Below are 26,272 nucleotides of genomic sequence, written 5' to 3' on the forward strand. Positions count from 1 at the left end.
ATGTTCTCTGTAATCTCCAGCACTACTGTGGCTGATTGAATAGCTGGTAACAATTACTCAACCTTAAAATTGAAGATTTGGGGGCTTTTTTCCTAAAGAAAACACGCAGTCATTAAGTCTTTGATTAATAATTTGTACCAATGAAAGGTGATTACTGGAGCATTTGTAGAAAACACAAAGAAATAGCCAAGACCAACATAAAATAATCTACTTGACCCCCCATACTTTCATTTATTTCAGCAGGTCACTTATTAAGCCGCCACAATTCTGATGCCTCTGTATTTTTGTAGTAGGGTCTTTGATGTAATAGAAATATGAAACAGATACGAAACAAGAATTAGCTTGGGAAATAAGGCTAGCCTTTGGAAGATTTAGATTCTAATCCTATTTTTTTTACTCTGATTTACTATGGAAGACTCTAGCTTTTATTTTACATTGGAAATATATTTTTTAAAAAAAAAAAAGTCTTACCTGACTCTTTCAGGCTGGCAGCACCATTTTTCACTGTTACAGAGCAGTACATCAAGTCCATAGACTACAGCACTTCTGGGAATAACCCACTTTTGAGCAGGTAACTAGTAGAGGTCTTTCAAGGCTGTACAGAACCACAAACTCCTGTTTTCCAGCTCTAAGACAGGTTGATATTTTTAGGCACATATTCAAGTGCACCTTCCTTTGGCATATAAAGTTGTGTTGGAGAAAAGAAAAAAAGAATATTGTAGTCTACATAGTTGAAAGAGAGGCATAAAAAAAAAAACAACAAAGGAAGAAGTTGCCCACATAGTAATGAGACTAATGCAAGAAATTTCTCACTTTCTGATCCACAGCTTCTTATTCTCTTTACCTGTTACACCAGTTATATTCGTACACTTCACAGCATCACGTATGGCTCTTCGGGGAAAAGAAACAGAACAACAGGGAAAAAAAAAAACCCAAAACAAACACCTGCCTCAAAGATTTTCCTGGCTTATACCAACAGCTTTAAGATATCACTATTTAGGTTTTAACATTGTTTTGGAGCCTCACCTTTCCATTAATTGCAGGTTCTCACCTAAAGGTGTAGCTCTTTTCCAGGACACTAGAGCTTTTCTTCTGGTGAACGTGGACTCCCTGGCTATTGTCTGTGGCACGGGAACTATTTCAATATCTTCTGCTTATGGCCTTTATGGAAATTATGCTTAAAAATACCATAAAGTGACGACAACAACCATCCAACCCTTTTCTAATGGGGGGGGGGGGGGGGGGGGGGGGGAAGCGCTATCTTATTACATCCTATTTAAAAAAAAAAATCATACGCACCTGTATGGCTAGTTATACATGTATGAATCACGTAGCCTTGCCTCCCTGTGGGTGGTAGGCGAGGCGTTCTCCGCAGCCATCCCGTCTAGAAGCTGCATGGCTCCAGGCCCTGCTGTAACACCCCCACCAGCCCCCTCTCACAACCCTTGACGGGTGCAGCCTGAGAAATGACTGCAGAAGCTGTTGACCCCAGCAATCCTTCCCGGGGCAGGGGGCAACAGCCTAGGGACAGCTACTGGGAAGAGATGAGCCATCCCATGAGTTTGTGTCTCTACAGCTTTTCACCTCCGTGCCAAGTTCACACCTGGAACCAGACAAGGGTAAGCAATCACTTAGCATGGGGTTGTGCTGGTTTCTGAATTTGAACAGCTACCAGGAATCTTTTTTCTGGAAGCTGGCTAATTACTAACAACTTTCCTTCCAAAGAAAAGGAAGCTAGACACCTACATCAAGCAGCGGTGTGACCTGTAACGCTCGCCTTGTTGGGAAAGCAGCTAAACAGTCCTAAGCCTCTGCTTGCAGGTAGTAACTTGGAGGAAGAGCTGTCTGCAAGAATTTTGAATTCAGGAAGAGGAAAGATCTTTCCAACCAACAACTAGCCATTCTATGCCTGTCCTGATAGCTTCCGTAGAGAAAGCTGATTTTTAGTGCACCTCGTCAGCTGCATATTAGTTATATAAGCTGGAAAATGTGTTACTTTGGAGGACTGGCTATTACTTATGACAGTAACACACCTTCATTGTAGTCACCGAGTCAGAATATATTTCTCACTACAGATAACATACCCATTTCAACCAAGACTGAAACCCTCCTGATTCTTTGAAACACAATACCTGTTTCTTTTCACCAGGAAAGAAGTCTGGTCTGGCAGGCTCCAAGTCTTAAAGCAAGTGCCTCTCTTCTGGAAACGTGAGCAATGAGGCACGCGTTGCACAAATCTTAAGCTACAGTAATGTATGAAATATTTATATTATGATTTAGCATTTTAATTCAACATGTGCTTGTAATCAGATGTCCTTAAATGTATCTCGTTATGTTCTTAACAAAAGTCTGTAGAAACCTAGATTTAAAAGTATCAGAAGAGGAAGATACTTTGCAGGAGGCTTTAGCATTTGGGTGATGGAGCTGCTTTCTGTGTGTCTCCCTACTTGTTTGCTGGGAGGAGGCGAGATGTAGTTCACCCTACACTGAGGGACTGCTGTTCCAGGATGAATGAAATCCACCACATCAACATCCTGGTGGTCTTGTCTTCCTACCTGCTTTTTGTCCCGTAATAGCTTCAGCCTGGAGAAAATCTTCTGGAATCATTGGCTCTAAGCCACACTGCTGCTTTCCCATCACAGAAGCCACTCCAGCTTATGGCCTCTCCTTTCCAGAAGTCCATTGGTCATAATGTTTTTCTTTTTTCTTTTTTTTTTTTTTTTCCCCCCTGTTAAGTGCTACCTAGCAAAACTACGCTTATCCAAAATTTCTCTGCCAGAAGAGGTTCATGAGAAACCACATGACCTCCTTTCAGTATATCCTTAGCCACAGACATCTCTGGATTAAAGGACAAAACTTAACTTTTGTTGCTGGATTCTCATGCACTGAGAACTCAGCCATTAAAGGATTGCTCTTGGAGGCACTGGAGATTTTCCAGTTTCAGTGGGGTTTTGTGAATGTTCCTATCATAACTCACATTTCAGCTTCACTATCCTGGTTACAGTAACTCCAAGATACCTGAAGAAGTTGACTCGTTCCTCCATTCCGTTTGGTAGCATCCACAAAGCAGAAGTTAATATTTCTGTCAGGAAATAGCTAAACTGATACGACAGCAGAAAACGCTGTTGACTGACTTATTTTTGTATGTGTGTAGAATCACACAGCATGTCCTTTAGAGGGCAGAGGCTCTGAAATTACAATGATGGCTCCTACAATTGTCACAATCTTCTGTCCATGTTGTGTTTTTGTCACAGGGAAGATTGCTCCCTACCAAACATGTAAAAATATTTTACTGAAGCTTCTGATGCAAACTCAATCAACAAAAGAACATTATTACGATTCCAGATTTTTCACTTAATTGACTATGGCCAACAAGCAGTTCTGTGATGCTTGGTCACATGTGAACTTGCATGGGTTTTTGTTGGGTTTTTTTCCTACACAAACATTCCTAAATAATGCTTCAGAATTCCCTGGAGGATGGATAGTAATACCTCAGTTGAGGAACAAATTTTGCAATATAAAATTTCATAGTGCACCATTCTAATACTGAGAACACAAGAGATCATAATGAAGTATTACTTAGAAAACAACAAGCCAGAGCTTTACAGAAAGGTGGCTTCTTACTCTATCAGCAAGGAAATAACAAATGTGCAAGAAATTAATGTGGAGGATGGAGGAAAAAAATCTCTTCTAGCATCCTGTTCAGAGTGTTGCCTGATACCTTAATAGTTTTCCAGACTTTCTCCCAGCAAATGGTAAAACATATAATGCTGATAGCACAACAGACAGATTGGCAATCAACCTCTCTGAGTCTTCTATGTTGTATAAATCTATAAAGCATTTTGGGTTTAATCTTTGTATCATTTTGCCCAGGTCCTCCCGAACATTGTCCAGTCCAATGGCTCTACTATGGCACCTTTGTGTCTTTTCACAAAGAAAGTGTCCTTTCTTTGGCTGGCGGAAAAATCAGGTTTCTCTTACTATTCCTAAAGATATCGTCCAATAACCACCTCACAGGTAGGAGCAGCAACTTCACAAGAAAGCTGGTCTTCTGTACCAAGTTTCCCTCTGTGACCATATATATGTATGCTCTCTTGGGGTGGACAGGGTTCGATGCAGGTGATTCTCAATTGTAATTCATCGTATTCTTCACAGAGGTTCTCGCAGTCTCCATCTGACACATTAACAACCGTTACCTCTGATGTTAACACGAGCTAAATGTCTGCATAGCATGACAGCAGGTGAAATAGGCTAGCTAGAAACATACCACCTTTTAAGAAACTGAATCTAATTCTCTGGTACGCATCTAGCAATTTTGCTTAAAAAGGCTCCTTTATGGATATTCTGAACTTTGCAGATTATGCTTGAAATCACACACTTCAACAAGATGTTTAACCTCCTAGCAAGTGCATTACTGGACACAGTAATGCAAATTCAAATTGATGTATTTTTTTTCTAGCTCAAACACACAGTTTGGCCAACTGGGTTCTATGGGTCCACAGCTGCCTCAGCATTTCTATTCCAGCTATTGAACTGCCGATTTTTGTTTTGTCTTTTGTCAATATTCTTTACAAAACCATCATTGTCTAATACACTTTTACCTTGTGCTCTCTATGGTATTTGCCTACTTACAGGGAATCTTTTTTCTTCCATTAACATTTCTATAATGATATTTAGTTCTGTTTTTTTTTTTTTTTGCCTTTTTTTTTTTTTTCAGTTGTTTTACTCTGTCTTCCTGGAATCATATTCTTTTCATAAATACCTTCTCTCTGAGACCAACAGCCTAGCAAATAATAAACCTTCAGTATAGCCTTCATTTCCTGAAAAAATGTTAAAAATACACAGATAATGTGAGCATTTACCAGCCCAATACCTACTTTGCTTAACCTCAGGCAGCTACAAGAGAGAAAAGAAACCTAGGGGCTCTTACCCTACCATAATAAGGAAAATAATGCTTTTTGTCCTTCACCCACTTTTAGACTCTTTAATTTCCTTCATAGAAGAAAAAATAAATCTTTCTCATTCTCCTCTATTTGCTTGCTATGTCTTATAGACTTTGTTTGAATTGTTTGTAGCTATGCCATGACATTTTCTTTCCCACACTTCTGTGTTGCTTGATGCATGCTTCTACTGTGTGTAGCACTCCTGGTACTCTACAGAATCCTTTTAGTATTTAAAAACTTTGAGCTGAGTATTTATAATGGATTCAAGGAGGCTAACAGATAGGCAAGGAAGGAGTTTGGGCAGGAGAAGCCATGAGATTTGAACTTATGCTCTCATGCAGCCCAAGAGAAAAGAATAACCACTGAGCTAGAGCAGATGACCAAAGCAGAAGGCAAAGGAAAAGGTCTGTATGGAAGGAGGATGGAGGACCTGAATCTGGCGCTGTTCCACCAGCCTTTTAAAAGAGCAAGCTTCCAGCCAAAATACAAACTCTTCTTCACAGTCACCCTAAAACGTAGGTGTATAAATCCAAAACTGATTTGAAAAAAACCCTCTTGCTCAGGGAGGACTTAAGCCATCAGTTCCTTGCTTGCCTTACATTTTAAGCATCCAGAAGTGCTCGGTATAGAGAGCTCCTCGGTGCGAGGAGGCTCTGATGCAGTGGGGAGGCTACGATCACATTTGATGTACGCAGTCAGAGCTGGGCTCCTCTAGGAAGTACAGAAGGAACAGTTGGGGTTTTTTTTCCTTTTTACAATACTGATACTATTAATTATACAGTACATAAATCAATATTAATACTGCCCAGTTAAACCATTGGGCATTTGAGCTGATGTATCCAATGTACTATAGCAGTGTAATGAGTTCTGTCCTCTGCATCTCTTTCTGCTCAAAATAAATTAAGAGAAAATGTTGAGCAATAATAAGTGAAAGCGCCTTGGAAAAGGCATTATTAAACTCTTCAATACAATCTATATTTAATATAAAGGTGAAATATCACTAAAACCAGAATAAAAGCAAAAATAAGATATGCTCAGCAACACTTGAATCTCAGCTCTTTGTTCATAGTGCTTGCAGATATGCAAGATTTTTCATTTTTGTGAACTTTTATCATAACCCCCAAGGTCCACTGAGCATATCCAAAAGATCTTTCACATTTTTTCCTCCATCAAGATTGTATTCTTACAAAGTTTTAACCTGAAAGAAATTTAAAAGTAAAACACACTGTAAAAGGTGGTCTGTGTTAGGACATGCTGCCTGGGGAAAGAAATCCAAAATGGATTCTACTCTGCAGCTGCATAAAATTGTAAGCTGTGAAGGTGAAATATTAGTATATAAAACCCACTCACAGCCCTATAGGCCAAAGCTGGGTTTTTTTGTGGTTGTTTTTTTGGTTTTTTTTTTTCCATATTGGCTGCCTTTTTTGTTCTCAGTGAAGTAGAAAGGAAAACCTCCCGTTCCACCGACGTGGCCCCTTGTGCTAGATAAAGCTCTGCTTGGTCCCAAGTCTGTAATCAGCTGTGTAATTACATAGAAAGTCTGGTATTTTATATCTAGAGTTCAGTGGCACAGTGAAAAAAGCACGACAGTGATGATACAAGCACCTTCAGAACAAACATTGCAAATCCAGATGAGTTAAAATCAAATTATAAAAGAATCTACATCTTTATCTACATAAGAAAACAAATTTCAAGATAAACTACTGCATCAACTCCACCACTGATGTAAACATAAAGTGAGTGCCAAATTATGAGCAGTGAGTAACAGAATTTTACCTTCTAGATGAGATTTTAGCAAATAATTGCTGCACAACCGTTGCACTACTGTTTTTCAGAAACCAAGAGACGCATCAGCTACTGGCAGTCCTGGGACTCATTTCTCGCTGAGGACAGGTCAGTTATGGAAAACAATAGCAATGACCAATTCTTATAACTCAAATTTAATTTAAATGCAATCTCTGATATTACCGTAACCACTTTAAATTACTTTTCTACCATTTCTGAGGCCATCTGTAACCAAGACAGAACTGCCCTAAATGTCATAGCTGATACTTAATGATACTTTATGCGTTAATCAGCCTTCTGCAAATTATCAGCTCATTCATTCTAGGTTCATAAAATTAAAGTTGTATTTACATGAGGCTATGCCACATAACCTAGATAAGGGGTAAAACAGTTGAAAGCAGTGAAATTCCCCCCACCCATTTTTATTTAATTTTTTTTGGTCTGCTTAAAAAGATTCTACAATGCTTTGAGGAATGTTTAAACAGGGAAAGAGATGTAATAGAATGTATGCTATAAACTTAGTTAGTCAAGAGAGGAACAAAAGTCCGACCACTTGTATTACAACTACTCCTCAGTTATCTGCTCAGATTTCCTGGGAGCTCACACTTCAAGGGACACTTTGCTTCAGTGACTCTCCAGCAATGTTTTTTTACAGAACATTACCTTAGACTGCTTTCCAGGTAAAGCTCTTTTTTCAGTGCTCAAGGCACCCAGCTGAGGAAATACTGCATGCTTCATACGAAAATAGAGCAGGAAAGAGAGACTTGAAAAGGAAAAAAAAAAGCAGTAAAAAGAGACTTGAGAAGGAAAAAACCAAAACAAAAAAAAACAACTAGCATATCCTTCATAATTAAATGTTCTTCTCCTTCAACATAAAACATTTATACTAATCATGGATTATAATACTCTGGTGATGAAAATTAGAGATTAAAAAGCACTTTCGAACATGTATCTATGCTCCAAATGTTATTTATTCTTTGCATCTGGATAACTGTCCTGTAGAGATATGATCACAGCCACTGGATATCCACGTTTGCATGAACATGTTGGACCAATCCATTACACCTCAGATTATTCAGTGAAATTAATGTTGTCTAGAACTTCTCAAGGATCCACTAAGTTAACTCCTGAGTGACATATTTATAGAAATTATTTAATGGTAGTAAAAAACATCACAGACTTCCTGCTTAGGTGCTAAAAGCAAGCAGATAACGTCAGCATGACCCTGTCAACTCCCCTGTTCCCAGGCTTCTACCTGCCCTGTATGGACAACCTGGAAAATGTCAAAGTTCTTTCTCTTTCAGATGGAGGAAAGGAACATAAATTCTTGCCTGCCTTACTACAATGCAGTTTTGTGGCTTGTCCAGAAACTGTTTCCTACCAGCAATAACATACTTTGACACTGGGAATTAGCTAAGTCACATTTTATTCAGTCTTGAATAAAAATTCTCTTTCCCTGGAGTCTCAAACACTAGTTAGGTAGCTTTAATAGGACTGCTGGTGAATAATTCATACAAATTGATGCCTATCTTGTAAAAAACAAACAAAAACCAAAAAAACCAAACCAAACAAAAAAACTGACACAGAGGGCGTTGTTCAAACTACCCTTATATTCCATTGTGTAAAATACTTCAGGAGAATGCATTGCAAATGAGTTATTCAAATAGCAACAAAACAAAAGTTAAATATTTCTATTTTTAATTTCCTGGAAATGAACTGATATGGGGGACACTGGAAGGAATTCTACAAAAAGGAAACCACTTATAGCGAGAAGCATGTATTTAATTAAATGCTTTGCAAGGATACATGAATAAAGCTATGAGCATGACTTTCTTTAGGGATGGCTCCAGCTGTTTATTTTTTATTTTTTTGTAAGGAACAAACAGAAAACGTGGAGAGCACAGATGCAATAATGAAACAAAAAAACTAAGTAAGTTTGTACCCACATACTTTACAAAATAAAGCATGTTAGTGGTACAAAACATTCTATATACTGTATGACCAACAAATAAATGCACTGTAACATTGTTCTGTCAAACACCATAAGCCTAACAGCTAAGCACTGAAAATGACACTGACAGTAGGCATCTTTATTTCATCAGCCTTCTAGAGTCACTTAGCACCATCACTATTTTGTCGTTTTTGCCCTGCCTATCTCCTCGCTCAAAATAACAACAGAAGCATAGCACCTTTTAATATCTAAAATAAAATCAGGAATATTAAATGCATCCCAACTTCCAGAGATGAGGTAGCTCATGCTAAGAAACGATGGAACTTTCTTGCCTTGACAACTCAAGGCCAGTAAGTCAAATTACTGGTGATGCATGTCTGGATGTCAGCTAAAACCAATGAATTTCTAAACGTTCTTTCTCTTTATTAGCAATTGGTCTGGTATACATGTCAATGACTTGCAACATACATAAATTGGCACCATATATAAGACATCTGTATAATTTGATATGTAATGGCTTCTTAGATGGGCAAGTACTGGAAAATCAACAAGTATTGGGTTTAAGATGAGTTTTGAAGATTAAGGATAATTTGATGGATTTACACAAATACATTGTGAGAAGTGAAGTCTGGCCTTAAAATTTAAGATATGGGACACCCCTACTGAAAACTCGTATTTACTCCAGTAGTGTTTTTACTTCATAAATTAATCATGCCTAAATAGTCTTCTGAGCAGACTGTTACATAGGAAAGTGCAGGAAAGGCAATGCCAAATTAAGGTGATCTTGTTTGAAGAGATTTTCTTCTACTAAAGACACAGATTTCTGTGAATGGTTATCATACTGGCTACCACAGGAAGACAAACTGGGGCAGAGGGAGTAATTATGACTGCAATATAGCCAACGGGTCACAAAAGAAGTGCTCTGCTTTTCCGTTATTCAGTATGCAACCAAGCAAAAGAAATACTCTTTAGAGTTTTACAAAGTCCCACATTAAAACTATCTTTTTTGAATACCTGTAAATTTCAAAATAATTTGAAACAAAAGCGAGGAAAAAGAATCATATTACTTTTAAAAGGTGGTCATCGATCCTCTTAAAATTGTACTGTTGTAATAAAAAGTTGGTTTCAATCATTTAAAACGGAAGGTTTGTAAGCAAAATAAATATTCAAAAGGAGGCCGGGCATTTAAAAGGAACCGTATATACAATGCTGATCTAATATCAGCCATTACTTCAAGAGTCTCAGGATTAACTTCAATCAGTCTAAGTTCATGTGTTTAATTGGCTGCTGTTGCTGGGTAGTGTGTTAATTTCCCCCCTTCCTCTTACACAAAGCAAACTGGCCCAATTTCAATTCCAAATTCCTGGTCAGTACTGCCAATGTCCACCGGTGCGATATCTATGATAGGTAAGCGTGCCACGTTCTGTGTTCTGTACTCAAAAACAGTCTTGCCCACGTTCCCATTACGTTTCTGGAGGAGGAAAGAAAAAGAAAAAGAAAAAAGAAAAGCTTAGGCCAGAGCTCATGTTGGAAACATCCTGAATTCAGCTGGTGAGTCAGTTGTCTGACAGTTCAGAAGGATCTCACTGTATCTTCACTGAGCAACACCTTGTACTGCATCTTGGTTATCTTAAAATATATGTGTGTGTGTATATATATATATAAATCTTGCTTTTACAGTGACAAACAGACCCACCAGGTTGACACAGCAGGACTTCTCCTTGAGCTGGACTGATTTTTCTTTCTGTTATAAAATTCTTCTCTAGGTGTTAATATGCACCTGCACATATAATCTTGGGCTATATTACTTTAAAGCACAGAGTATTTTATTTCAGATGCAAAACTAATTTTGGAAATACTTTGCCAATATCTCGGACTTGGCTGAGAATGCTATTGAACGTTAAAAAAAATTAACTACTTGCTGGGTTTTATGCCCACAAAGAGTTTTGGGGAGGAACATTTTCCTTTCCAATGAGTTTTCTCCAGTGGGTTGTTGCAATAATCTTACCCAAGTGGCAGACAAATGCTCCAGGTTATCTGACCAATTCGTGTGATTACACACAGAAGTAAACAAATACTGGGAAATGTAAAATGGCAAGACACATATCTTAGTACACTCCCTAAGAACTAGTAATTTGTAAATATCCTCTAAATAGGGCAGACTCCTACTATGTGAAGCTAAAATTGTAACAAAACACCTATTCAGTTACTTTGACAGTTCATAGTAAAATTCTGTAGCATTTTAATTATTTCATTCTATGATTTTTTTCTAGATTCAGGAAGAACTGAAAAAGGACAAAAGTCCTTTTTCCCCATAAGAAAGGACCAAACCCTAAAACTTACAGAACAGCTGTCATGAAGAACAGTGTATCTGAACCGGCTGTTTCCCTCTGCTTTGATCTCCAGGTCATTGGCCCCTTTCAGAATTACAGCTTTTTTCAGGTTCTTTGTCTGGTCATCCATGTACCCAATGCTGTTTTTACAAAGGTAAGTGATATTCTGGGAAGCTTCCTTTGATAGGAGGCGCAGGAATGTCATCTGAGTGACAGCTGTATCCCCATACACAAACTGTGAAGACAAAGAAATAGATCAGCATAGATTACATGATATTTCATTATGAGTTCACGGATTTTAGAAACATCTGTCATTATTGTAACCCTTTCCGGACATGACTAGCAGGAGCCCTATAACATAAAATCTAAGAATGGTTTCTTTTGTTATTTGCTGCTAGTTGAGGACAGCCTTTAACAGGGAAGGTTCATTGTGGAGAATTTTGACCATAAAGCTCTGCAGCTGAACAACTCAAAGGCAGCTGGGCTTCCATAGACATACCAAAGTTTGGATTTAGTTCTGCCTTGTTTCAAAAAGGGATTCAGTAGGAGCTAGACTTTACACATGAAATAGTGCGCTAGAGCAACCTCAGAGTAGGTAAGAAACACCAAGTACAGAAAACCCTTTTACAGTGGTTGCTATATTATTTTTATTATATATAGCAATATATTTGCAACTTTAGCAACTTGTTTTCTGTAGGCTTTGTATTGTATTTAGAAGCATCACAAAAAGCCAAAGTTTGACTACATAAATATAACTATACATTTGCCTATTGGCCTTATCAGCTAACTAATTTGCACGGAAGTTTGACAAAAGCTTTATGAAGTGCCACTGTTTCTATAAAAAACAGAAGCAATTTTTTTACCAATAACAAAAGTTCTAAAATTCCTGAGATTGGGTTTTTTCCCTATCTGTGCAGGTTCCATTTTATTCATGTTTTACAAATCATTGCAACATAAAACATAACAATCAAGAATGACTAAAATGTGTAAATTTTACCGAAACTGGTGAAGATAAAAATCTTATGCATCGACACTGTCATTTTTTACAAAATGTGTTATCTCTGTTTTGCAATCTCAGACATATTTATTAATTAGAATCCGTAAGGAGTGCATATGACTATCACACAGGTCATGCTATCAGTTATCAAATCTGACAGTGTTTTCAAAAATGAAATATGCTTTTATAGTATTTCTCAATAAAATTTCTATCTTCAAAGAGCATCTGACTTACAAAACCCCTATGTGTAGCTCTGCAGGCAGCTAAACATCAACTGTGACATCTTGGGTCAGCACAAGATGGCCTGAATTTAATAATAAGTGAAAGCATCTCACAAAAGCAATCAATATCACATCTGTTCTCAACACCACATCTGTTCTCAATTGTTAAAGTTCTGAACCGCTCTCAGGAATCCAGCTGATAATAGCATTATTCTTCACACACCAAATATTTATTTTAAAGATATTTAATTACTCCCTATGAAATAACAATTGAATGTATTTTCTGTACTTCTGATTTGATGAACTAGGAATAAAAATGGCAAAAGCTGTTCAATTAATTATCACTTTGCATAGCATAAACTTCTCGTATTTTGGCAGGATCAATAAGCCTACTTCTAGAAGTTACTACAGAGGGAAAATCCAACAGAAGGCTGAGTGGAATTTTTGTCTGCATGGAGGCTGATAGAGCATCCTTACATATATGATAACAATCATACTTTCTTTTAAAAGTAATTTATAAAGTAATTTTGTATTCTTTAGCAGTAAAGAGTTTTCAGAAAGTAAGTAGAATTTGATTAAAACAGCAGTGATTTAAATCATATATTAGGGTAAAAGTACCCTTTTTCAGGGATAGTGAGTTGCTAAGATAGATTGCAAGAGAAGCTGATGTTTTTGGGATCAAGAGAAATAAATCTTTTCCAGCAGTGGTCTACTTATAGCCAATCCTGCCTTAGATGCCCTTGCATTGTTTCTCCCAGCAATTTCCTATATTTACTGTTTGGTAATAATAGCTAACTGAATATAAGGTAGTCAACCAATAGTTAATAATGTTGTGACTGTAACAGAATCTGCTCAGAATAGCAGATGAAGTTCTAAACCAGAAGGATTTTTCTAAACCAGGTGTCAATTCTTGACATTAAATGTTTTTAGTTACCTGTGATCCCCTGTTCATATCAAGGCCATACCAAATGGGCTTTAAGTCAGACAATCTGCTGGCCCACCACGTTTTACGTGGTATAGTAGATGGGTTTGCAGAAATACAGGTCTCTCCAGTTTCCATGTTGCAGTATACTTTTATAGCATCTTCAACACATCCTTGGTTAGGATCAATCCAATATTCACCTACAAAGAACATAAAATGTGAGGGACATGGCAGCAAAAGTATGTTGCCACAGTACAGAACACAAGGCAAAACAGGCACATGTTTCATGTATCAGTTTGATGTATTTTGGTGTGTGCTTCAACTATACACTAAAATGTTGCTTCAAGATACAAGCTGAGCAGTATTTCAAATATTTCAAAACTAGGGCATTCAAACTTGAAATCTGTTGAAGGTTAAGGTGGTTTAAATCCATTGCAGAGCTCCTGAACACTCCAAGTGCACAAAGAACACACAGTGGCTAGAAGACAATTTTGTCTACATATGAGAAACTGACAGCAGCCCCTCCTAATATTGATGCTGGAAGCAAAGTTTCAGGCAACGGGGCAAAAGCTGTAAGGCCTGCCACAAATTATCTCTGCCTTCCAAATGGTTCTGATTTATCCACTGATAATCCATACAAACTAGGGAAACTCCTAAATGGCACGTTAGCACATCACCACCTAGAAATTGCCAGTATGGAGCTGCAGCAAAGAATTCTGGATGGAAAGCACTCATAGGTCATCAGCCCATAAGTAACGTTTTGAGCTAATAGCAATTAAGCAAACATTCACAAATATTCACAATATCACAAACTATATCTTCATCATGTAAGTGGTACTCCATGGTGATAACACTTTGATAACATGGTGATAAGTAGTGTTCCACAGAAGTCTAAAACGTTTCAGATTTTAACATACATCTGAATAAATAAATATGGGATACATCAGAATATATACTTCATTGGCAAGAAGAAATATTTTTTTGTGAGAAGGTTTCAAGCTCCTAGTGTGAATGTCAATTTAGGCCATCAAAATCTGTATTACCCATTGTTTTTCCAGTGACCAAGTATATACTGGGAACGTGACAGCATCATATGGCACCATACAGGAGATGGTGTGTTTATACGCACCGCTCTTCTTGGATGGGTGGCACAGCTTCAGGTCATCACAAGTCCGTGCTGGGTGTTTTTTTGAACCATCTGGGCTGCGCATAGTCTCAATCTGGCTGCTCAGTGACTTCAGCGTGGCATGGACTCCTGGGTCTGTTTTATTATGATCATCTGGGGCTGCTTCATCTTCAGTAAACTCTGGCAGTGGATCTGCCATAGCATCATCGTAGTGTCCCATAATGTCACCAATGGCAGCAGTGAGATGGCCTGGAGGTCCTGGAGGGCCAGGAGGGCCAGGATCACCTGGTGGACCCTAAGTTTAAAAAGAAAAAGGCAATAGAGGCATAGCAGAGTAAATACTATGCAAAATGGTAGCAAAACCAGCCACTAAAAAAAGCAAAACTTCAGGGCCTGTCACCCTAATGCACAGGGAACGTCCAGATACAGATAAACAAGCCACATTTCCAGGAACAGGGGTAAGAGATTAAAACTGCATGCGACTGCTTCTTGCACTCTCTGCCTCTCTTAATACCTTGCTCAACAACTTCTTACTCTTGATTTCAGACTTAACAGCTGGAAAAAGTCACCAAGGAAGGGCCTCCTCATCCCAGTTTTTTAAGCCATCTGTCCCTCCTTGTTAAGATCCCTGCCTAATAACTTTATTTCTTAAAATTCCCAACAGCTGTAAGTGATCTTTAGAGCAATCTAAAATTCCTGCTTCCCCCGAGTCACCTCTGGCACATTTTCAATCAGTAAAGCCTGGATGGGAATATTGGCACTAGAAACGTCTTTACATTTATCCAGCACAGTGCTGAGCTTTTTGGCCACGGGTATGTACAGAATCTCCATCATCCTCACTTGGCAAAGGAGATGTTTTCCTAAGTCAACTTTCCCAAATGATGGGTTGCGAGGTCCTTCTGTCAACCTGAGTTGTGACACCTGGCCAAGTAACTAAGTCTTGACACAGACCATATCTGTTAATAAACCCATCTCCACCTGCAAGCTCTGCCAGCTCTTCTTTGGCAGCAGAAAATCTGTAACATACCTTCATTTGAAGCTGGATGCTCTGGTGCATCAGAACTGGCATTTCCTTTGATAGTAATTACTTCAGAATTTACAAGTAGTGCTCCAAATGCTTACTACACAGCACACACCCAAATTAACACACTCTGCATCTGACAAATGAAACCTTAACTTTTATTTCTTGCTTATTGGTTCCAATTTATAGTTGCATGCAAGCCACCATGGAAAGCTAAACTAAAAATACTGGTCTTTAATATTTCTTGTACTGTCTCATTACACAGATGAAGTATCTGGAAACACATCACAATCTCATGCTGTACCATAGACTTCTTATTCAAGTCTTGGTGCCTTGGCAGAAGTGGAAATACTTATAATTGGCAGAAATTCAAACGAAATGGGGTGAATATTAGCACACAATAAACACAGGAAACATGTCTTATGAGACAAAAAAACAGCAGAAACCACCTTCTCTGTCTTGTTCATTATTTTATTCTACCTTTTCTACTTTTCCCCAAAAATTAGCAATACCAGTCTTTTAATCCCTCACACTATCATCCAAATCACCCTTTTCTCCAACTCCTCTAATCTTCTAACTTATCTTCCTTGGGATAGCATAACTTACACTTTATGGCTTAGGGTATCATGAATTGGTAAACGTGCAATATGCCTGGGGCATCTAGCAAAGGTTTAGAACTTCTTCCAAAACGGTCAAACTGTTAGTTGTGAATCAGCCCACGGTTGATGTCTCTAAAACCCCAGGTCAGGCTGAGGGTCAGCTGGGCTGAGAAAGTTTGGGCCGTTCATTTGGACGGATGGATTTCCTTACCACAAGCAAGGGCTGATGGAATATGCCGCTGGCAATCAGTCACACGGCTGCTCTGATTCAGTGGCACATTTGTGGCAATGCTGACTGTGAACTGCTGCTGGTTCCAGCTACACTGACAGACCTGTGCTTATACCTGAGGTTTTAGGACTCAACCCACCAAACAGCCATGCTGAACTGCAGATCCAGCAGGACCCGGTGAGCTAACTGCAGAAGTAGCCCCAGGTTAGCCTAGGGAGAGCAGAGATGGATGAGGCTGGGATTGTCACAGGGCAGGGAGATGAAAAGGAGTAAGAAATGAGCCCTTTCAATACACAGCTACCCTGGCTATTTGTTGGAGAAATTATTAAATCTTAGCATTTGCCTTGAGCTCACGGATGTTTGAGAAAGTGCTGCAATGGACTGTGAAAAAGCCTCATTACTTGAAGGTAACCTTTTCCCTCCATATTCCTGTCATCTTACCTCGGGTCCAGCTTCTCCTACACTCCCTCTAACACCAGGAGGCCCAATTGGCCCAAGTGGACCGGGACTTCCGTCTTTGCCAGAAGGACCAACTGGACCTGGAGGACCCTAGAAAATACAAGAGCAAGAAGGAATGTATTTTAGCATCTAATAACAAGGTTATAAAACCCAGCTCTCTACAAGCACTATATTTTCAGGAAGCAATATAATTATTTGTGTCTATTACCAAACCTTTAAAAAACAGCCTTTTTCTTCTTCAAAAATAAGAAGGCAGTTTCAAAGCTGTTCTTTGGAAGTGAATCACCTCAGCTAATACACCTCGGATCAGCTGTGTATCTTTTCCTAAAGATAACTGGGTTCAATTCCAGGTGCTACACAGACTGGAGTAGCTGCTGGATGCCCACGTATGTTCATACTCAGAGATATATACACTGTCACTTGGGTACATCCAAAGGGGTCATATTTCTCCTTTACTTGCGGGTGACTGACATAGATGGGGGTACTAAAGGCAGAGTAGCAATTAGCAGAGCTGCTACATACATGGGTTTGCATCGGCTGCAGCAATGTGTCTGTAAAAAGGGACTGTAGCCCTGTAGTTATTCTGAACTGATTGCTTTACCCAGCTATAAACTACGCTCATGTCAAAGCTTTACTATATTAAACAAGGTAATGTCTCTCAGCAAAAGGTAGCAGGGTAATTCCCACATGATACTGAAGGCAATAAAAGCCAGTGAAATAAAAGTGAAGCAGCTATAAAAATCTGATTGTGGAAACAAACAAGCAAGAAAAACAAGCCTGAAACATTATACTCACCCGAGGACCAAATGGGCCCGGAATGCCAGGACTGCCCTGTTCACCAATAGGACCCTAAAGAGAAGAAATTATCACACCGTTATGACATTCAAAGCATATTCCTTCAAAGAAATAGTGTGTGATATACACAGTTCTCTATGAATAGGATAATATACATGAACAATGTGTAGTACGTAGTACCTTTCCTTCTTACAATTAATTTTCATTCTGTTGTTCTCTCTTGTCACAGAACAAAAAACATAATCACAATTTAGATTATAAAGAGTTTACTGGTGCTTGACTATAAATAAATTGTTTCTGCAGAATAGCCTTGCTTTCACGGCATTTGGAATCAGATTGGCTTACAAAGACTAAGTGACAGTGCTATTATGAAGGGGGTTTTGTTGACTCTCTTACTGCATGCTGAAACTCCAGCTCTTGCACAGGATCAGTGAACAAATGGAAAACATTTTTTCCATGGCATTTCCATTCAGTAGGCACTGAAATAATGAAGTTCTCGCAAATATTAGTGAGAGAGATGATTGCAGTCCTTATGGGATGTTGTATTTGATTCCTTGACTGTAAAGAGTTCAAACACTGGCAAAAAGCATTTCATGGTCTAACATGCTCATCTGAAACTATCAACTTTTGTTATCATCTCGTGCTGGCAGATCATAGACTGTCAGTGATCGGTCACTACAGGACTGGCACAAATGGAACAAGAGTAAGAGAACACATACCTCGCAAAGTACAGGTTTACCTCACCACGCAATAGTATTGTAAAATTACATTAAATATATTAGCAAGTGCAGACAGCCAGGCCACTCACAAACACCTTGTGGGAATAAAATAACTAATTTGCTTTTTTGTTTGTTTGTTTTGTTTTAAATAACTATGTACCTGCTACATTATTTAATTACCAAGGAAATTAAATTATAGTAAGAATAGAACAACTTACAGGAGGACCAGGAAGACCTTGAAGCCCAGTGAAACCCCTGTGTCCTTTCTGGCCCCTATCACCTCGATCTCCATTGTCACCTTTGTCACCACGAGGTCCTTGGGGACCCTGTAAATACCAGCAATTACATGTAAAATTCTGAACTGAGAAAAAAAGCTCAACCTCAAAACACCCTCATTTGCTTTTAGACACTGCATGCAGACCTCCTTCACTTCTAAAGCTAGAAAGAAAGTAATGCTGGGGCACCTCCAAGAATCTTTATTTTTTAGCAAACAAAAAGTAAATAACTACAGAAAATGTTGTGCATTTATCTTCATAATACAGTCAAATAAACTAAACCTGTAATAATAATACTAAATGATTTATGTAACAAGCTTTTTAAGAGTGATAAATTTCTTTGCCTTACTGGGTACAGTAAATTATTTTCTTAGAGGAGATTAAAATATGGATTTCTCACAGAGTCATAGTGATAAAATGTATTTTCAGTATAAAATCCTCTGTGCTGCATCTTAACTTCTTACAGCTCCTTCTACCTTCACTACAATTAAAATACAGATGAAGATAAGATTCACCAACTACAGACAGACAACAATATTCAGGCTCCCCAGTACAAATAGCTTGATTCTATTATTGCCGCAATTCCATTCTTGGTATTCTTGATAGTTTCAAATTTTTCACACTAATTCAAAAATCCCTGGAAAATATGGCTTCTGCTTTCAAGTCTATATTTCTCAGCCCGAACTGCATGCTAAATTTCTCAGTGCCAGATTCCAAATAGTTTATCAATGGCATCATTATCACAAACTGCTCAATAAATTTTCCTGTTTCTCGTGACATCTGCTTAGGGACAGGACAACATTCTTTTGAATTTCCCAAGTTTGCAATTAATTTTTTTGTTCCAGGCTTGGATTGTATAAGAGTTATGTAACACCAAAAGATGGGTTTTGTTTGTTTTTCCATTTGGACTAAAGTCAGAATCTCATACGCTGAATTACAGCAGTTTCATGAGAACAGGTGATTTTGTTATATTTCTGCCATTTTTACCTAAAAATGTGCCTTTTTGTTCAGCATTCATTTAAATACCCCTTACTTGAATTGTCAATCACAGGCTCCAGGCATTTGCCAGCTTGGGTCCTACCATCATTTGGACAGCAACACACTCCAAATGAAGAGTCTTCCAAAGCATTTGTTATTTCACTGCAGTCTTTTTAAAGAAAGGGTAGAAACGCTAGTGTATCCAAACAGATCAGTAAAGATTTGCAGCTCAGAAGACTACCTAAATCGATTTGCAGTCAGGACACTAAAAGCTGAGGCCCTGCTTAGCATTCTAATTTGGATTCAGTTTCTCGTACATTGTCCTGTATAAAGCAACTCAGACAAAACCACAGTGACTGTGGAGAACTTACAGGCAAACCTCTTTTTCCCACGCGACCTGGGGGACCCATCGGACCTCGAGAACCCTACAAAGATTGCACATAGAAGATATGTGAAACAATGCACAAAAGCATACACATTTTTTTTTATATACAAATTATTAAAAGTCTCACTTACAGTTTCACCTCTTTGACCTGCATCTCCTGGAGGGCCAACAGGACCCAGAGTTCCTGGACCCCCTGGGGAACCTGGTAAGCCTGCAGGGCCAGGTTCACCACGATCACCCTGTGAAACGTAATGTCAACATTATTTATCTAAAGAAGACTTGACTAGACCAAAGGAACAGGACTCTAGCATTGCTGATCTATTTTCTAGGTATTTCAATCTACAAAGATATTCCTTCTGTAAGAACTCAGGTCCGAGTTTGTGGAAGCAGGTGTTTTTAGCTTCTTAGCCATGTTTCCTCAGCTTTGAAAGGTACTATGTATTGAAAGCTGTGATACGCTTTCAGAACAAGTTCTCCATTCAAGTTAACTGAATGAAGAGAAAATCTACAGTAAGTCAGTAATAAAATGGAGATCTTTAGAAGTGACTTAAGAAAACAATATATCCTTACACGTTCTCCAACAGCTCCATCTCGTCCAGGAGTACCGTCATTACCAGCAGGTCCCTAGAATTACGGAACAAAAAAATAGGGCTATTGATTAGCTCTGTAGTCTTGCATTTCTGTAAGAAGAAGTAGAAAGTTTTCTCCATCTCTAACTTCAACTCAAGGAGAATAACTACTAGACTTTTTTTTTTTTTCTTTAATCCTCATGTTACAAGGCTCTAATACTTACTTCTGGACCAGCTTCACCCACAGGACCAGTGGCACCTGACTGACCAATAGGTCCTGGGGGACCTTTATCACCAGGTGGCCCTGTGGGACCTTGTTTTCCTGGTGTGCCCTAAAAAAGATGAGAAATATATCAAAATTTTAATCACAAAACAAAGAAAGCACACAAAAAATGCTGCCTGCAAAGCACTACTCATTAATCAGGTCTGAAATACCATCCACATCTGTAACTTCAAGAAAATGGTAATTAAGGAAAACATTCTTATAGATTTTGAATATAAATTTAATATACTGTGCACTTTAAAGAGTTTAGTTGTGTTAGTTGCTTTTGAATAGGCTTTTATAGACTAGAAGCTGCACTTGAAGTTGCTCTGTCTAGTAGTGACGCTTTCAAGCGCCACTCCCTTGATATGGTCAATAAGTCTGATGTCATTAACTGCAATAGGTATGGTCTTTTGGACTCTGAAAAAATAGAATGCTGTTTGAAATAAGTAACTTTTTTTTCCTCTGTCTCAACATCAACAAATCTTGTTAGCCTGGAATAACTTCTGGATAACTTTAACTATAAATTGATTTTATGGATCTAGTGGTAATGGCAGATCGTCCATACCATCCCTTTTAATGACTTGATCTCCTGGATCATTAGGCTTTCCAATAAATACTTGGAAATCCTACATGAAAGCAAAGAGAGCACAAAGATTGTAGTTCACAATTTTTGAAATAGCAGTCACAGAATATTTACATTCAGGTGACCTTTGGGCACCTGAATGAAAAGCCTGGGGTTGTTTTTTTTCAAGGATCTGGTTTTAAGTCAAATAGGAAGTTTTCAGGCAGAAGTCTTGTTATTACCCAGCTACTCTTCATTCAGGTTCAGATCTTCTATTATGGCAGAAACAAAATATACCTCATGCACTTGCATGAGATTTAGTTATTTACTGTTCTCTCTCTATTCACTCCTGCAATTGGAGTTTTCCAACTTTGCCCTTGTGCTATGGGGCACTACGCTCAGAATCCCACAAAGACAATGAGAATGCCCAAGTTGATGGCATAGTGACTTGGTTGTTACTTACTGCAGGACCTGGCAGCCCTGGCATGCCCCTTTCCCCTCGCTGTCCTGGCATACCAACAATACCTCTTTGACCAGTAGTTCCTGCTGGACCAGGGGGGCCATCTGGGCCCTAAAATCCACAAAGAATAAAGCAAGGTTACTATCATTTCAGTAGCAATAAGTATAAGCGTCAATGAGACCAAGCCTAGCGTTGGCCTAGGGAGAAAAAGTAACATCAACCAGCACGTACCGGTTGACCATCATCCCCTGCATCACCCTTGTCTCCAGGACCACCAGGAGGCCCAGCTGGCCCTCGATCTCCCACACGGCCATGAGAACCAGGATCACCACGAAGACCTGGAGGACCTTCTTTTCCTGGCTCACCAATAGGTCCAGCAGGCCCTGGAGCTCCCTAAAGCAAGTTAAAACACCTTGTTACATTGGACCCTTTTCTGATCCGGACAATTACATTCTTAAGGACTGTGTTTTGATTAACTATAAATATGCATATTGTAAGGAAGGCCCAAAGTGTGAATGAGCTAAGAGCATTTATGATCTCATTTATGATCAAATAAATAAGATGAAATAAATATCTCATCAACTCATGTCTAATCTCTGCCCTCTCTCCCCTAAAATTTGCAGTTTCAAACTCCCTCCTTTAAAAAGACATTCTTTTTTTCCTTTTTTTTTTACCTCAGGTGTACAACTACTTCTAGAAAACTCACTTTTTCCCCTTCTTTCCAATATCATCAAGCAGAAATCCATAGTAAAAATTTTCATTCACACAGTACAAAATTAGTGTTTTAATGGACCTTTGTTCATTTCTCAAATACCTTTAAAAGACTTCACATGTATATTATGTTTTCCATAAACTTCACCTTTTGATAAACTCACAACAATGGCAAGTTATTTTTCTCATCAAAACATTTAGAGGCATATGAAAGGAGTAACACAATTCTCAGTGTGGAGCTGAACCCCCACTTGCTGATCCACAGCTAATTATTTTTTTTCAGTGATTCTGAAAATGTTTAGATGAGGGGTTTTTTTGTTTTGTTTCTCTCTTTTATATATATATGATTTATTTTAATGGATTTTATGAGTAACTCCACCAATGACATAGCCTAGCAGAGGTCTCTTCCTCTTCCAAAAACTCTCCTAACTCCAGTCACCATTGAAGGGACAAAAAAATAAAAAGTACAGGAAGGTACAGGTTGCTGCTTTGTTCCTGTAAGCAATTAAGTCATCAGAGCAGCTGGAACAGCTCAAAGCCTACTTAACCCAGTGAAAAGTCTTGCACTAATTTGGACACACAAACACTGGATCAAGCTCAAGACTAATGAGTGTTATTTCATGAAGTCTGGTGTCACAGAAGTCACAGAAGTCAGGCCAACAAGCTATTCTCTTCTATAGCATCAGGCCATAAACCCTGCTTCACCTTTCCTGCTTTATTTAATCTCTAGGTTTCCAATTACCATATAAAACAGACCTATTCAAAATATGACAATTGACTTACAGTAGGTCCTGGAGGCCCAACTCTTCCAGCAGAACCTGGGAATCCAGTAGCACCCTAAAGAACATTTTAATGCCAATTTTATTGAAAGAAATACAGCACTGGTTACCTCAAATGTTTCTCAGCTGAATTAATGAGCAAATGTTATATTACCAACTGTGAAAAACAAGCTGAGATGAGGAATGATACACATGCTACATAAAATCTCGGATTATCTGCTGTCAGGTCACACAAATTAAAATCTACTTACAGGTGGACCCTGGGTTCCTCTACCACCTTTCAGACCAGGAACACCTGGAGGACCCTAAGAGGAAAGGAGAAAGAAAGAGTTGATAGTGAACACCCAAAACATTTTAAATAAGCAAGATCAGCCTGTGCCATTGTTTCTCGGACCATGTTATTTATACTTACTGGTGGACCAGGAGACCCAGCTAGACCCTGTGGTCCTGGAGATCCAGCATCTCCTTTCTGTCCAGGTTCTCCAGGTTCACCTTTCACACCTGGCTGACCATCAGGGCCCTATAAGAAATAATATTTAGAAAGACATCAGGCCAGAGAATACCAAATCTTTCCAACCTAACAAAGTCATTTTGTAGGGAATTCTTAAAAGGTAAAAAATAGCAGGAGAACAGATCAGCCCAGAAAACACTGCATTTGCGTAACGGTTCAGTTCAAGAGAACTGTAACAGCTCAGCACAGTCTTTAGAAGACCACGGATGAGATTTTCTGAGCAGTCTGTGAAGCCAGTATTTCCATTTTAAATACTTTCTTATCTAGCTCACATTTTTCTTTTCTTTAGATTCTCTATTTTCCTCAGCAGCTATTACATACCTAAAAGTAAAAGGGACTGAATAAGCATTGCCTTTTCTAGTAGTGGTTTTTTTTCTCCCCCATCAGGGGAAGCAGGTGCCTGACACTGTGTGAAAGGTCCGAAACAGAATATTTAGGCTGTGGGAAAGTTTAGGGTATTCACTGGAAAACTCACAGACCTTCCATTTGGTCCATCAACTCATTCCAGTCTTCACTGCTCATGGCACAAATCTTTGCTACCTTCAGTAGATGACACTTTATTACTTGCCTCATTTTAATCTCAAAGGAGCAACATAGCATATTCATAAAAATGTGAAATCTAATGAACAATTACATAATTTTATCAACACAACCACTTTTCAACTGTCCAGGGTATTTACTGGCCTTTTTCTTTACTTGATATACTGATGGGAAAAAGAAACAGCTCTTTTTGCAACAAAAATGTGACTCACGTTCCAGAACACTGCAGTATTACTCATAATGAAGGAAACTAAGTATGTCAAAGCACGACTAAAAGAAACTCATTAGTGTTACAAAACACATACCGGAGGACCAGCAAAACCAACAGCACCAGTTGGGCCATTTTCTCCTCGGGAGCCCTGGTCAAAAAAATTAACTGTATTTAACATTTGTCTTTCCATATACGGTACAATTTACAGTTACACATGCAAGAAAGGATGTTAACTATTTACTGTCACGCGTGATTATACTTTTACTCTATTAACCTGAATCAAAATATCTTTTAAGCATAAAAGAAAGTTAACCACGATGTTAAGATCTGCCATATGTTCAAGACTATATTTACAGTTTCAGAATTTAAGAGATGGAAGGCATGAGCAAGAGCTAAAACTCCAGTAGGAGAAATTCTGCTCACAACCACTTCCAGAGAAAGCACAATTACCTGAAGAGCGCACACTTTATGCAACCTACCATTCCAATCAGACTGGGGAAAAAAAAAACAGTAGTTCAAAGATGTATTCTTCTACAAGGTCAGAATGGGCTATGAGCTGCTTCAACTCAGCTTTTCACACAACATTTGTTTGGAAAAGAAGGAGATGAAGGCTGCCAAGCTCCAGCACTCCCTAGAGGGGTGGAAGCTGTTCCAGTTTATACTGGAAATAAGATTGTTCTGATTTATGAGAGAGACATAATCAATTCCAAGCAACATGAAGGATCTAGAAGGGCTGAGCCTCTAATTCCCTAATCAAAGTCAACCCTTAAAATCTCAAATAGACAGAAGATAACAGGAGTTAACAGAACTAGATGAACTAAGGTATACCTCTGCACTTTGTCCATCTAAATATTTGTATTACAGTAGTATCTGGTATGGGCATGCTTTTAAAAACATTTAAACAATTAAAAGTGGTGGCATACTTTCAGGAAAGAGGTAAATGAGCATAACTCTGTGGAGTTTGCCCTAAAACAAGTATAGGACAGAAGAATAGAACCTGCTAATAGTTTTGCCTGTGCACAGCATCAAGACAGAACTACAGATTTTGGCTACAAAGAAAGCAGAAGAAAAAGAGGGAAATAGATCAGCAAATTTGACAAATGTGTGGAGTCTGGATCACTGTTAGATATTGTTAACTTATGCCAGGCTAAAGCTCAACATGTTTACTCACGGGGTTTCCACGGGAGCCAGGAGGACCAACTAGACCTCGAGGACCTGGTTCACCCTTAAAGTGAAATTAAAGGTTATTATTTCCCAAGTAACTTATTTGACAAATAGCAAAAGTGCCAATAAAGTGCCAAAAAAATAATATTAAGAAACTTCAGTAAGGAATGGAATAAAAATCTGTTTACCTTTTCACCAGTGGGACCTGCTGGACCCATTGGGCCTATAGGACCAGGGAGACCCTTTTGAACAAATTAAGATGAAAGGAAGTTAGAGAAGTGATGCTTCAAAACAGTTAGTTTAAAACTTTTCATGAACTACAATTTCCATATGCTTTTTCATTCCTTTAATTCTTCTTCTTTATCTCTGAAAACTTGTTGAATCTTCATTATCTAAAATTGTCTTGCATTTCCTCTCCCAGTGACCAAAATCCCACATCTCAAAAGACCTTCTTTCTTCTCTTTCTTTACTAATTTAATCCTCTCCTCTATACAGTGTTTATGAATAAGGGCAATGATAAAAAAAAAACAAAAAGCAAACAAACCAAAAAACCAACCCAACCCAAACACCTGGCTTTATTTTGCTCTTTCAGGAAAAATTAAGTCATTTTTCCCCACTTGCACAGAAGTTCTTTCTTTTATGCTAGTATATAATTGTTTAAATTAATTTTAAAGTGTCCATTATTACTTTTAAAGGTTCATTTATATCTTGCAAACTCCTCAGAAGTGTGTTTTTTCTCGTCATGAGGCAGCTAGGCAAACA

General features: G+C 38.5%; 1 protein-coding gene across 1 annotated transcript in view; it reads right to left on the minus strand.

Moving 5' to 3' along the window:
• Positions 1-8,137: 8,137 nt before the first annotated feature.
• COL5A2 (collagen type V alpha 2 chain) overlaps positions 8,138-26,272 on the minus strand; it is a 113,278-nt gene continuing 95,143 nt past the window's right edge. Inside the window, exons 36-54 of the mRNA XM_040604135.1 lie at positions 25,699-25,752; positions 25,518-25,571; positions 24,441-24,494; positions 23,497-23,604; positions 23,336-23,389; positions 23,089-23,142; positions 21,826-21,987; positions 21,598-21,705; positions 20,532-20,639; positions 20,309-20,362; positions 19,870-19,977; positions 19,725-19,778; positions 18,319-18,426; positions 17,382-17,435; positions 16,569-16,676; positions 14,282-14,573; positions 13,165-13,352; positions 11,023-11,247; positions 8,138-10,150 (exon numbers count right to left, since the gene is read on the minus strand). Coding sequence (XP_040460069.1) covers positions 10,004-10,150; positions 11,023-11,247; positions 13,165-13,352; positions 14,282-14,573; positions 16,569-16,676; positions 17,382-17,435; positions 18,319-18,426; positions 19,725-19,778; positions 19,870-19,977; positions 20,309-20,362; positions 20,532-20,639; positions 21,598-21,705; positions 21,826-21,987; positions 23,089-23,142; positions 23,336-23,389; positions 23,497-23,604; positions 24,441-24,494; positions 25,518-25,571; positions 25,699-25,752 — 2,094 coding nt within the window. The 3' untranslated portion in view covers positions 8,138-10,003. The remainder of the gene's footprint in view (positions 10,151-11,022; positions 11,248-13,164; positions 13,353-14,281; positions 14,574-16,568; positions 16,677-17,381; positions 17,436-18,318; positions 18,427-19,724; positions 19,779-19,869; positions 19,978-20,308; positions 20,363-20,531; positions 20,640-21,597; positions 21,706-21,825; positions 21,988-23,088; positions 23,143-23,335; positions 23,390-23,496; positions 23,605-24,440; positions 24,495-25,517; positions 25,572-25,698; positions 25,753-26,272) is intronic.

Source organism: Falco naumanni, chromosome 8, assembly GCF_017639655.2.
Source record: "Falco naumanni isolate bFalNau1 chromosome 8, bFalNau1.pat, whole genome shotgun sequence".
Lineage (NCBI taxonomy): Eukaryota > Metazoa > Chordata > Aves > Falconiformes > Falconidae > Falco > Falco naumanni.